This window comes from Aegilops tauschii, chromosome 5 (assembly GCF_002575655.3).
Source record: "Aegilops tauschii subsp. strangulata cultivar AL8/78 chromosome 5, Aet v6.0, whole genome shotgun sequence".
Taxonomy (NCBI): Eukaryota; Viridiplantae; Streptophyta; class Magnoliopsida; order Poales; family Poaceae; genus Aegilops; species Aegilops tauschii.
The window spans coordinates 582,787,751-582,800,808 of NC_053039.3; the positions used below are offsets into that span (position 1 = coordinate 582,787,751).

Genomic DNA, 13,058 nt, shown 5'->3' on the forward strand with positions numbered 1-13,058 from the left:
AGCGCTGGACAAGAAAACGCTACTGCTAAGCCACTTAGGAGTAGCGCTGGTACAGACAGCGCTACTGCTAAGTAGGTATAGCAGTAGCGCGGTTAGAAACGCGCTACTGCTAAACATTAGTTGTAGCGCCGTATCAGTAGCATGGTGCCCCGCGCTACTGCTAGGCTTTTCCCTAGTAGTGATCTCCTTCTGCATCCATGGCTCTCGCATGCATGAACACCACGGCGAAGGCTCCCGCTGGCCGTGAGGTCGCGACCAGCAAGTACGGGCTAGCCCTGCTGCGCTCCTCCATTGTTGACGAGAAGGGGTTGGCCAAGGTTGTCGGGACCCCGAACCTAAGTCACACCGATCTAGCATGTGACACATCATATCACTTTGCGGTCTCACACATGGTAATCCACGGTTGCCACCTTACCTGGGCTGGGACCGTTTGCGCCTTTTGGCTCACGTATATAACACTGTTGCTAGCATCCATATGACAGAGAACCCGTGCCGACATGACTAGTCGTAAACCCAAGGTGGCACAAACTTACATGGACAGACATACGTAACCCAGCCATGAACGTGTCGGTCATCAACGTATGAACCCAAGTCATAGCAAGCTACAAGGACTTAAAGGAACAACGCGTGACAATTCCCCGAAGAGACGGACGTAGGAACAAAGAAGGATACATGCCGGCCAACCTAAGTGTTCCGGAGCACTAGCGAACTACCCTGGCTCGGTGGAAGCACCAGGAGACATCTTGATACGTCTCCAACGTATCTATAATTTTTTATTGTTCCATGCTATTATATTATCTGTTTTAGATGTTTAATGGGCTTTAATATGCTTTTTTATATTATTTTTGGGACTAACCTATTAACCGAAGGCCCAGTGCCAATTTTCTGTTTTTTTTTGCCTATTTCAGTGTTTTGCAGAAAAGGAATACCAAACGGAATCCAAACGGAATGAAACCTTCGCGATGAGGGAGGGCTGGGTTGGGCCGCAAGTGTACAGTAGGTTAGTTTCTTTTCCCTTTTTCTTTTCTTCTTTTCTGTTTTATTTTCTTCTCCACTGTTTTGCATTTTTTATATAATTAGCAAATGAATTTTGTTGACTATTGACATTTATCACATAAATAGTACTCAACATATTGAGCTAGCACCCAAAGTTTTAACTAGTTTGGAATTAATTACCTATTTGTTTTAATTCAAAAAGGCAATTTAAATGTTGTTGGAGCAGTTATAATGCTGTTAAGGGCATTGTAATAATGGAAATGAGGTTGGCTAATTCATGACAATTACTTAATGAATATTTGCTACCCAACGAATATTTTTGTTTGACAGTTTAAAGAAATAACAATTTGACTTGTAATTGAATTTGAATTTGCCTTTGATTTTTATCAGGTGTTAATTTGGCTTTGTAAAACATGATGACATGGCATCATTAGCACGGGATCACAGTAGCTTAATTATTGGGGCTTTACAACCCTTTCATCAACGGATAGGAGCAACGACAGATGTTGTCAAGATGGCGGCTTCAGACATATTGGTGTATTACTTTCTGAGATCTTTGTGAATAATTAATAAAGTGGCTGCATGTTACATCGACAGAGTACATACGAGGTGGACCAGATTCCTCCGGCTGCTAACCATGAAAAAGATGCATGCATGTACGCATGAGTGGTCACAAACTCACACCTACGTACAGGATAGACCTGATTATGACGTACATGTGCATAAAGCTCAAGACATGTGAAGTGTTAGCGATTGCCATCTACAGATCCGTTATTTATGACGTACGTATCACAAATGGAGTCTACCACAAAATAGATGGAAAATAAAGGACATCAAAATCACCTTAAACGTTGAAGGACAAATGCGGGTGGTTGACGAGTCTTGCACAAACCCACTTGTGGGCAACCTATACTTGTATATAAAGGGCTAGTAGCCATACTTCAACCCGTACTTACTTGAAGCAAAGTAGTCGTACATATAATCCAAATGGCCTCATCTGATGTTCCGGGCAGTCCCGAGAGGGTTTGTAACTTCGAGCCATCTGTTTGGGAAGATTTCTTCATCATATACGAGCCAGAGCCACTCCAGGTACATATATAATGTTTATTTAAAAAATTAGCCTTCGTGGAAAAAAAAATGTTTAACTTTTATGATTGTAATGTGGTTGCAAGTTCTATTACCCGCAATACGGAGCTCCAGAAGGAATTCTGTTTCCCGTTGGGAGGTTCCTTCTTGATATTGTTACTCCATAGACATCAGCTATGCTGTCGGCAAACACTGGTCAAAACGATCAGACTGCAAACTGCACGATGTCTTTGTCCTTGACTCGCTCTCTGCTCTCAGAATTCGTGTACCATCAGTCTAATTAGGTTCTCCAGTAGTCATCAGGGTTATGTAGGTGGCGTCCTTCTTTTATGGATGGCTTAGGATACAAGAGCACCGGTCCAAAACACACATTGAACGACCATGATCCGCGAACTGTGACTGTTGGCCAAAACCAGTGACAAGTACGTCCAACATATTCTTTTTTGCTCCCTTTTTGACACACAAAGTAGCAGCCAGCGGGTTCTCCCTGATGTGCGCGCGGTGCACATAAGAGCAACTGCGGGTGTTTCCTTCTCTTTAAATAGGATTTCGTCCCGCTTTATCATATGAATAAAGAAACAGGGCCACATGATACAAGGTATTGAAGAAATCCCCAGAAGCTGATCAAAAAACAAAACACAATAAAACACGGCAGTAGCGCAAAAAACACACACAAGATTGCACTACTGAACGCCCCCAACATGCCGGCAGAAAGAAGCATAGGAGACACGACAACGCGACTGAGATACACTCACACTAATCGCCAAGGGCCCAAAGAGGTTCACGATGCAAAGCACCGCCACGGACGCAACAGCCAAAGGAGACAAAAGCTTTCACCCTGCGTGTCTGAGGGTAGGGAGAAGGCCATGGAGATGCCGCAAGAGGAAAGCGATGCCCGAGATGCAAAGCTTTCGAATGGCCCCTCCCAACCCTACGCTGCAGGAAGAGGCCACATACCCACCACAATGGGGAGACATCCACAATGGACCGGGGTCTCTAGATCCTAATCAGGGCTAGGATGCCACCACCTGCGACAAATTTGCCAAGACCTCTCACCACAGCGCACGTCACCACCCACGTGCTCGAAGCACACCGCCAACACCTGCCTCAACGTTCCTCGCCGAAGAGCCAACAATCAAGCCCGTCTGTTGGTAGGCATCTGCAGAACAACGGCGTGACACCATGAACTGGAGACGTCCTTTTGTTGGTTCGTGAATGGGGCACGAAGGTGAGGACCTACACTACTGAAATGCACGAAATCGACACGATGATTTACCCAGGTTCGGGCCACATGATTGCGTAAGACCCTACTCCTGCTTTGTATATGTTTATGTTGGTGGATGGCAAGCTACAAGTCCGTCCCAGGAATGGGAAATATTGTGTGCTGCTACGGGGTTCTACCAAGTTTCCAACCTTTGAATAGGTCTATTATGTCTTGCCGAAAAAGTGACTCTTTCCTCCCTTTTCTTCTCTCAGTAGCTAGATCCTCCTTTTACATCTCAAGGGGTACCACAATGGCTTCGCTACTAAGGAAGTGGCCTGGGTCTGATCAGGTGGGTGAGTGCATTGAATGCTGGGTGATGTGTCGTCGTATTGTGGCTTCTGGGAATGAACGCATGTCTTGTCTTCACCTATCGTGATGCAAGCTGCGCGGGGCGTGACACGCCTTTGTACAGGTGTGCACCATGAGGCGGGGTGGAGGAGTGACTCACCCCTCGGCGTCTTGTCCATCTTCTAACATGCTTGCTCACCTGCCGCATAGCACAAGGGCTCTGCGGGCGCAGCACAACCGCGCCACGCGTGAGTGAGGCGATAGCTTGCTGTCGAAGGCTTGCTGATTGCGGGCCAGCTGGGGAAGGTTGTTTCGGGGCGAGGTTGTTCCGGGGTCTTTACCGGCGGGTGCCGGTGCCGGGTAGTTTGGTCTTGCTTCCTTCTGGACTTGGGCAGGCTCGTTTGATAGCCATGTAGATATTTGAGCAAAGATCTGCATGCGACCACATAGCCTTGGCTTGGGCTTGGCGTAGTTCTTGACGAAGGTCTACATGGCACCACAGACTTGAGGGAGAGTAACCCGTGATGAGCAGCTCTTTCTCCTTCTTGAATCAGGTCCAAAGGTGGTCGTTTCATGTGCAAGGTTGGGTCCATAAACCCAGCCGTCACGGTACTGACACCGTCTTCCAGGGCCGACGCCTAGGCATCCATGGCTGAACTGCGTGTGTATCCTTCTGTGAGGACTTCATCTGTAATTGATATTTATTGGAGGCTGTCCTTCGATATTGGAAAAAAAGTTAGAAATACTTTGCAAAAAACTGTCATCCAAAATATGCTATTGTTTTCTATGGTCGCATGTAGTTTTTTTAAGAAAAATCCTAAAGTTATTTCTTAAATGCATACTTTATATGTATGCATGTTTTTCCATCGACATATTTCACAGAGTGTGATACAATATTAAATTTAGCCCTATGATTCGGTAAAAAAAATCCCCTTTATCTAGTCGCCAATTCTAGGGTTCAGTCGCATCCTATCATTGGCGTTAATAAGATTATGGAACTATACTAGTGATTGCAATAACGAATATGACAACACATTTCATTGTTGGCAGTTCTAATTCTACCTCATCCACCGTGGTCTCTATACCAAACACATTCGCGGTCTGCTGCATTAACCCACTAATCGACCGTGGTCTCTATAAAAAATAAATCAATCCCTAAGGACAATCTATAGCTGTGATGTCTTATACGCCACTCCAATACTATGTTCGTCTTGGTTCTCCCTTTGGTGACGCGAAGTCTTGGCTTTATTTGATAGTACAGAGAGCTACTATAGAAGCTATAGTCCCTCCACAGTAGGACTCTCATTCGGCCTATCTTTTGTCACGGTTGATTTTGGTGTGCGTGAAAAAACGATGATTTGGTTTCATACTTAAATAAAGTATAACAAATAAACGAGTTTGATGGACAAGTAATAGAAAAGACATCATAAATTGTTCATTTTCACTTTTCTTTAAATACCTCGTATCCCTCTTGCATTTTTGTTAAATCATATTTTATTAAATCTTTTTTCTCAATATACTTCGTATCCCTTTTGCCTTTTGATCCTCGAGCCATTTAATAATGCATGCAGATATCTGAAGAATGTATGAGGGTGAAAGCTGACAAACTGAAGGAGGATGTACGCATGTTGTTTCAGACGTTCAATGGTACTATGGAAGAGAAACTGACCTTCCTGGACACACTCCAGCATCTCGGAATTGATCACCTCTTCAGAGAACAGATAAACAAGGCCATAAATGAAATCCACGAGACTGAATTCAATAGCTGTAGCCTGTATGAGGTTGCTCTTTATTTCCGCTTGCTTCGAGAGCATGGACTTTGGGTGTCTCCAGGTATATATCTACGTTGTATCTTTATGAGCTATCACATCTGAGTTGTTTAGACGATTCAATTTTGAATTCAGCATTAAGACGGAGTGAGAGAGAGGATCTCATTTTGAATCGATCACCTCTCGCGGTTCTAGTTTTGAAGTCTGTTTAGATAATGAAAGATTTTATTGCTTTCGGTCTCTACATACTACACTTATGAAGAAGAAATTAATTATATTTGCACATGCTTGAAATGTAAAATAAATGCAAATAACATAAAAGTTGGAAAAGATCAGGCAATAAATTAATTAACTGCTATAAGCTAAACTGTCACTATGAAATTCTATGTTAATAAGTAAGAGCTAATACATGCCAGCTTATCTTGCAGATCAACTACTAATACGTGCCAACTTTTCTTGCAGATGTATTCGATAAATTCAGAGGTGAAAATGGGAGCTTCGACATGTACATAACTAATGATCCAAGGGGGTTGTTAAGTTTATACAACGCGTCTTACCTTTCTCTCCCTGGAGAACCAGAACTCGACGAAGCCATCGCTTTTGCACGACATCATCTTGAATCCATGAGAGGCAGCCTCATGTACCCTTTATCTGAGCAAGTCAGAAGAAACTTGGTGATACCTTTACCAAGGACTTTGAACAGAATAGATGCATCACATTATATTGCAGAGTACAAACATGAGCAAGAATACAACCCCTCCGTGCTTGAGCTTGCAAAGCTTGACTTTAATCTTCTGCAGCGTCTTCACCAGTTGGAGCTCAAGGCTTTTTCTCGGTACGTACGTGTTGTATTTATTGTTCTGACATGGCCAGCTGGACATATGCAAACTTAGTTGATGACTTATGTCTAGATTAATTAGCTCTGATCTGAAACTGAGCTTTTGAAGATATGAAGTAGGAGTATATAACCATTTGGTGTTGATTTCCAGGTGGGGAAACGATTTATATGAAGAAGTCGGGCTAAGCTACTCTCGGAATCGTATCGTTGAATGCTACTTCTGGTCATACACGGAGCTCTACGAGCGACATTATGGTGTTGCGCGGATAATCCTTGCCAAGTTGTTTGTGCTAGCAAGCATGTTAGATGATACTTTCGATATGCATGCAACATTGGAAGAGGGTCAGAAGCTTAACGAAGCTATACAAAGGTTTTTAATAATTTCATCGGGTTGATTAATTAATAGTCTCCTTGCTATATTAATATGTATCATAAATCCATAGATGCCGTCCACCTATAAATTAACAGCTGCCATCTGGTGGTAAATGCAGATGGGATGAGAGTGCTATTCCTCTTTTACCGGAGTACTTGAAGAAGTACTTCATCAGGATGATGAATACCTTCAGAGAGTTTAATGATGAACTAAAACAAGATCACAAGTACCGTGTTGCTTACTGTAGGAAAGCGGTATGTATCTCTTTGGGTTCTACTGTCAATTCTTCAGAATCATATCCATTGAATATTCTAATAGAACTAAAAATCCTCATGCTCATTTGCGCGCAAGCAGTTCCAAACTCTGTGCGGTTGTTACCAACAGGAATCTGAATGGTTTCATAGTAGTTACATACCAACCTTTGAAGATCATGTCAAGTGCTCAATCATCTCAGCTGGTACCCCAATGCTATTCGTCGGTTCACTTGTTGGTATGGGTGAAGAGGCAACCAAGGAAGCATTCGAGTGGGCCATTGGTTGCACCGATGCTGTAAAGGCTTGCGGTGAGGTGACACGTTTCATGGATGACCTGGCTTCATTTAAGGTATACATATTGTATGTGCCTTGCTCATATTCGAATATTCTTTGTGTGATAGAACATATTGAGTACCTAATTACTATTGTGTTTGTTCCCAGCATGGAAAGAACAAATTGGACGTGGCCAGCTCCGTAGAAAGCTATATCAACCAGTATCATGTCACGGATGAGGTAGCAATCGCCACGCTGGAAAATCTAGTTGAAAATGCGTGGAAAACTACAAACCAGGCACGATTTGACCGTCGTGCTCTGCTCCCTCTTGTAAACCGAGTCGCTAGCATTACTAAAAGCATGACGTTATTGTTCCATGATAGAATGGACCTGTACACATTCAGTCGTGGCAACAAAGACAGGATTCATCAGCAGTTCGTGCAGCCTATCCCCCTCTAGCTTCTCAATGGGTCTACGGGCGCCTCTAGTTTTCCAAATAAGCACTTTCTTTTATGCATTTTAAGTTCCCAACTTGGCTTGTACTTACAGATTTAAAATAAGCACGCATGTACCCTTACGTGTTCTTGTAATCTATTTTCCCTATCTCAGAATATTGAATGATTGAGATAAACTGAATATCTTTCTATTGAGATAAGATACTGATTTGTGTGGTGGTGCATCGAAGTTTAAAGACATCAACATGGTTCCAAAACCTTACCGCACAGGTAGGGCCGAACCATCCACTTGCGATACTAGCATGTTTTAGGGTGACATCGCGCACGCTACATGTAACCATGTGTGTTAGGGAAATCCATCACACTCGGAAGTAAACGTGTGCATCACCGATGACATCTCCGCTCGCAAATTGGAAATCCATATCCACGGTACTTTAGTCCTGTAACGGAGTTCTTATTTTAGCCCTTTAAAATTGGAACCTCTGTTTGCAAATTTCGCTATTGAGTGAAAGAATGTATATGTTGTCAAAATCACCCCTTAACCTATATTTTGCATCACAAATGTTATGCTGATGGAATTAAATGTGACGCAAATGCGCACAATCAAGATCAGAGACTCACCGGAAAATATCACAACATCTAGATACAAATAAAATAATACAAGCTTTATATTACAAGACTAGCGCCTTGAGGGCTCGAATACATAAACTCAAATACACAAGAGTCAGCAAAAGTGACTATATCTGAGTACAGATATAAGTAAACAAGTTTGCCTTTAAAAGGCTAGCAAAACAACAACATCTGGGCCGAAAAGGCGCATGCCTCCTGCTTGGGAGCCTCCTAACTACACCTGGTCATCGGTGGTCTCCACGTAGTAGTAGGCTCCGTCGGGGTAGTCGTAGTCGTCAGCAGGATCAGCTGGCTCCTGGACTCTGTCATCTGATCAAAGCAATCGGGTATAGGGGAAAAGAGGTAGCAAAGCAACCGTGAATACTCATCAAAAGTACTCGCAAAACTTACATCAAATCTATATTAAGTATGCATCGGTATCAAAGGAATGAGACTATATCTTTGGGCTAAACTGCAGAAATGCCAGAATAGAAGGGAAGGTCTAGCCTATCGAAGACTACCATCTTTCTTAGTAAAGTGCAAATTAGCGGTAACAAGTATATTGTAGTAACGCCCAATGATCCTTTCTCGACTCCCTGCGAGAAAGTAATCCCGGAAAGCCATCATATCCATTTAGAATCTCCGGTATCCAGTTCTAGATGTAATAGACCAGGATACAACTAAGAGCGTCTGTTACCGTCGACATGGATATTCGAATAGACAAATTGCCCTACAGGGGTGCACAAACTTACACAAAACGCTCGATTAACTTTGGTCGGGCTCACTTTTCCAAGTCATGCCCGGCCTCAACTGGTCGACACACCGTAGTCCTACCTAGACTCAACAGAGAGGCCAGCATGCTGGTCTACATCCTAAGTGCTCAGGGGTCTTTGGCCGTCGCCCCTTGCACTCCTGCACGTTGTGTACGCGGCCTAGCACTACACCACGAAAAAATATTAGGGCAATCAACTGCCGGCAAAGATAGTGGCAGGTAAAGCAGGTAAAACATTGAGAACCAAGCCCAGTACCTGCCACTATCTTCGTCCCATCAATTAACTAGATAGTTAACAACCAAGCACATTCAGGACATGCATAGATTAATGCAAAGACAGTAAAACATGAATTCTGTAAGTTACTGCAAAGCAGAGCAAGTTCCCTCTGACTTAATGGTGCCACTTGTCTCATGACTAACGTTACTGCAGAAAAAATGAGAGTGAAAATAAAACAGAAATAATGTTGAAATCACAGCAAGATGGAGGACCATTAACTGCAACTTCCTCTTTAGCTTCAATTCATACACCCAACAGAACACCACAAAGGGCCTGATTGGAATGATTCCTGATATCTCTAGGTAATGAATTTGAACTAACACTAATTAGCACATAGGAATTGATCAACACAAGGACGGATATGAAAGATAAAGATTAGAAGAATAACAGCCAGCGTCATATGTTAGGCTTGTTCTTGTTGATCAACTTAATCAGCGAGGTTGTTCTTGTTGCAGCCATGCTAAAATATAACCGGAAGTACATATGCCAAGCAGCTGAGCATTAATATGTTAATTAGATATGACAATGAAACAAACAAGTATTTACCGCTAGGCACATATCTTCCAAACATCCATGTTTTCACCAACAACAGCCCGTCCTATACTATTTTTTATTTAAATACCATATCCTGCAGCAAGCAGATGCATATAGTCAAGCATAATAAGATCTTTATATTTATGAACCGAAGCATCATACAGGCCATAAAAATAAATAGAAACCGTGATGCCACTGGACTTCCTTGTAGTATTTGTATTCCTTCTAACTGCAAAAAACAAAAGGATAATTTCAAAGGTTTATGTTCCAGTTTTCTTACTTGGACACCCCAAAGTGGCTATGATCTTGCGGTAAATTTCTAAATCCACAAAATTAATGTGTCTATTGGCTCTATGGATTGCGTTTTGACATGTATTACTGAAATTCCCTTTATATGTATGGATCATGGTCTAAAAGTATGCATACAAACCACCAATCTCTCTGTTTACAGTTATAGCTCAATGCAACAGAGTAAAAGAAAAGCATACATAAGTGCGTGTGATGCTATGGCAGATTATTTGGACTTTTGGACATCAAAATGGTTGGTAGAGCGAAGAAGAGTGCAACTGGACAAAGCACCAAACAATCTGCATGGTACAGATCTGATCTAACATCCATTCACCGGTTGAGATGAATGACATAGGCTAAGCTTTGGGTTTTGACCAATCGGTACAGAGTTAAAAGAAACCTGGTACGTTCTGGAATGATTCCCTGGCCGAGCACATATCTCAAACACCCCTGTTGTCATACCTAATACCAAAAATCAGAGCAAAAGTCAATTACAAACGTAACTGAAAACTCATGTAGGACTGAAGGCTTATTGGGTTATTTATGCAGCTATTATGAAATAAGGCACTATAAAGCCTATCATTCAGGATAAAGTAAATTATACAAAATAAGAAGTTTGTGTGAATCTTACTAGTTCCCAACATAATTAACTAAAAAAGGAGTTGCAGATGGCAAGAATCAGCACCAAACCAGGATCTGCTTCTGCCAAGCTTCCCAAATAATTATTTAGCAATGTGGCATAGGACAACGATTTAGTAAAGTACCAGGCCTTATCTAATTCTGTACCGAGCTAATACAGACAGGATCCCCATTGAGGCTATAGGGGCACTAAGCATCGATCTTAACCAGTAGTACGTGACTGGCGATGGTACTGGATCCGAATGCAAAGGGGGTTCAGCTCGAGCCTCCTGCCTACCAGATCCGATTAGACTGTAGCCAATTTACTAGATGAGCACAAGAACAAAAATCTGCATGTCACAACACAACAAAACAAGTATGAAAAAAATTAGAGTTGACCGAGCACGAACAGAGCTAAGGGCGGCCTCTAGCTGCGACTCACTCCGTGGTTATTGCTGTTGCTTCAAGTGGACGTACGGGTAGTTGGCAGAAGAGTGGAGACGTCACTCTGCTGCTGCTGTTGTGCGAGGGGAAGTAGGGGGCGAGTAAGTAGACGGTGCGGGTGAGGCGTCGTGGACGGGGATGGTGGCGGCGGCGGAGTGTGTGAAGGATGCAGTGCAGGTGCGACGGCGTGGGTGGTGAACCGGGTGGAGCTGCGGTGTGGATGGGGAATCGGGCGGCGGCGCTGGTTGGGGATGCGGATGCGGATGCGGATGCGGCGGCGATGGTGATGGCGGACGGCATGGGTGGGGCGTCCTGGACAGAGATGGGGCGGCGGGGTGGATAGGGGATGCAGTGGCGGCGGCGTGGGTGGGGATGCCTGTGGCTGAGGGAAGAAAGAAGCGGTGGGGACTGGACGTGGGAAGGGGGAAAATAGGGTTAAAGCTTTCACGGCAGTATAAGTGCCCCGGTTTCTTTCTTGACCTTTCCCGGCAGTTGATTGCCCTAATATGTTTTCGTGGTGTAGTGATAAAACATTAGTAAAACCTAAAACAAAGTAAAAGTAAATAAATTACAGCAAGCTATTTTTGGGTTTTTTGTTTTATAGATCTGAAACAAAGTAAAAGCGCAAAGTTATGACGATATCCAAGGCAATGATTATGAATATATGCATCACGTCCGTGTCAAGTAGACCGACTCCTGCCTGCATTTACTAGTATTACTCCACACATCGACCGCTATCCAGCATGCATCTAGAGTATTAAGTTCATAAGAATGGAGTAACACCTTAAGTAACATGACATGATATAGAGGGATAAACTCAAGCAATATCATGGAAAATCCCATCTTTTTACCCTTGATAGCAAAAATACAATACTATACATGCCTCGCTACCCCTACTTTGTCACTGAGTGAGGACACCGCAAGATTGAACCCAAAACTAGGCACCTCTCCCATTGCAAGAAGAACCAATCTAGTTGGGCAAACCAAACCGATAATTCGAAGAGAAATGCAACGGTATCAAATCATGCATATAAGAATTTAGAAGCGACTCAAATAATATTCATAGATAATCTTATCATAAATTCATAATTCATCGGATCTCGACAAACACACCGCAAATGAATATTACATCGGATAGAACTACAAGAACATCGAGCAGAACATTGTATTGAAGATCAAAGATAGAGAAGAAGCCATCTAGCTACTAGCTATGGACCCGTAGGTCTATGATAAACTACTCACGCTTCATCGGAAGGGCAATAGAGTTGATGTAGAAGCCCTCCGTGATCAAATCCCCCCCCCCCGGCAGGGTGCCGGAAAAGGCCCCAAGATGGGGTCTCATGGGAACATAAGGTTACGGTGGCGGAAAAGTATTTTGGTGGAAGCTTTTGGTGGTTTGGGAATATTTGGGAATTTATAACGCATTAGGGTTGCAGCTGGACACCCGAGGGGCCCACAAGCCAGGGAGGGCTTGTGGTGCCCTCGGGACTCGTCGGGCCCTCTCTCCAAGTCTACTGGGTGTCTTCTGGTCCAAGAAAAATTATCGCGAAAGTTTTATTCCGTTTGGACTCCGTTTGGTATTCCTTTTCTGTAAAACTCAAAAACAAGGAAAAAACAGAAACTGGCACTTGGCTCTAGGTTAATAGGTTACTCCCAAAAATAATATAAAATAGTATATTAATGTATATAAAACATCCAAAACAGATAATATAATAGCATGGAACAATCAAAAATTATAGTTATGTTGGAGACGTATCAAGCATCCCCAAGCTTAACTCCTACTCGTCCTCGAGTAGGTAAATGATAAAAACAGAATTTTTGACATAAAAACAAAAGTTTAATCTTGACATATTTATCCATGTAATCTTCTTTATTGTGGCATGAATATTGAGATGCATAAGATTCAAAACAAAAGTTTAA

At 42.9% G+C, this 13,058-nt stretch overlaps 1 protein-coding gene and 1 long non-coding RNA gene across 4 annotated transcripts; one reads left to right on the top strand and one right to left on the bottom strand.

The window, feature by feature from the left end:
- Positions 1-995: 995 nt before the first annotated feature.
- On the top strand, positions 996-7,772 carry LOC109736656 (tau-cadinol synthase). Its single transcript, XM_020295868.3, has 7 exons — positions 996-2,085; positions 5,206-5,467; positions 5,866-6,238; positions 6,393-6,611; positions 6,733-6,868; positions 6,969-7,217; positions 7,310-7,772. Exons 1-7 carry the CDS (start codon positions 1,984-1,986, stop codon positions 7,598-7,600), a joined length of 1,632 nt encoding a protein of 543 aa, XP_020151457.1. The 5' UTR covers positions 996-1,983; the 3' UTR covers positions 7,601-7,772.
- Positions 7,773-8,140: 368 nt separating this feature from the next.
- LOC120965477 (uncharacterized) lies at positions 8,141-11,696 on the bottom strand. Of its 3 annotated transcripts, XR_005758522.3 has the most exons (3): positions 11,137-11,556; positions 10,993-11,044; positions 8,141-10,538 (listed from the first exon to the last, which is right to left on the bottom strand). It is a non-coding gene; the product is annotated as an uncharacterized lncRNA (long non-coding RNA). The 3 variants fall into 3 exon arrangements; XR_005758521.3 differs by lacking the exon at positions 10,993-11,044 and having other exon boundaries at positions 11,137-11,696; XR_005758520.3 differs by having other exon boundaries at positions 8,141-11,044; positions 11,137-11,696.
- Between the last annotated feature and the right edge of the window lie 1,362 nt (positions 11,697-13,058).

Coding starts and splice junctions, on each gene's coding strand:
- LOC109736656 (XM_020295868.3), top strand. CDS start 1,984: ATGGCCTCATCTGATGTTCCGGGCAGTCCCGAGAGGGTTTGTAACTTC. Junction 6,869..6,968: donor TTGCTTACTGTAGGAAAGCG/GTATGTATCTCT, acceptor GCGCGCAAGCAG/TTCCAAACTCTGTGCGGTTG. Junction 7,218..7,309: donor ATGACCTGGCTTCATTTAAG/GTATACATATTG, acceptor GTTTGTTCCCAG/CATGGAAAGAACAAATTGGA.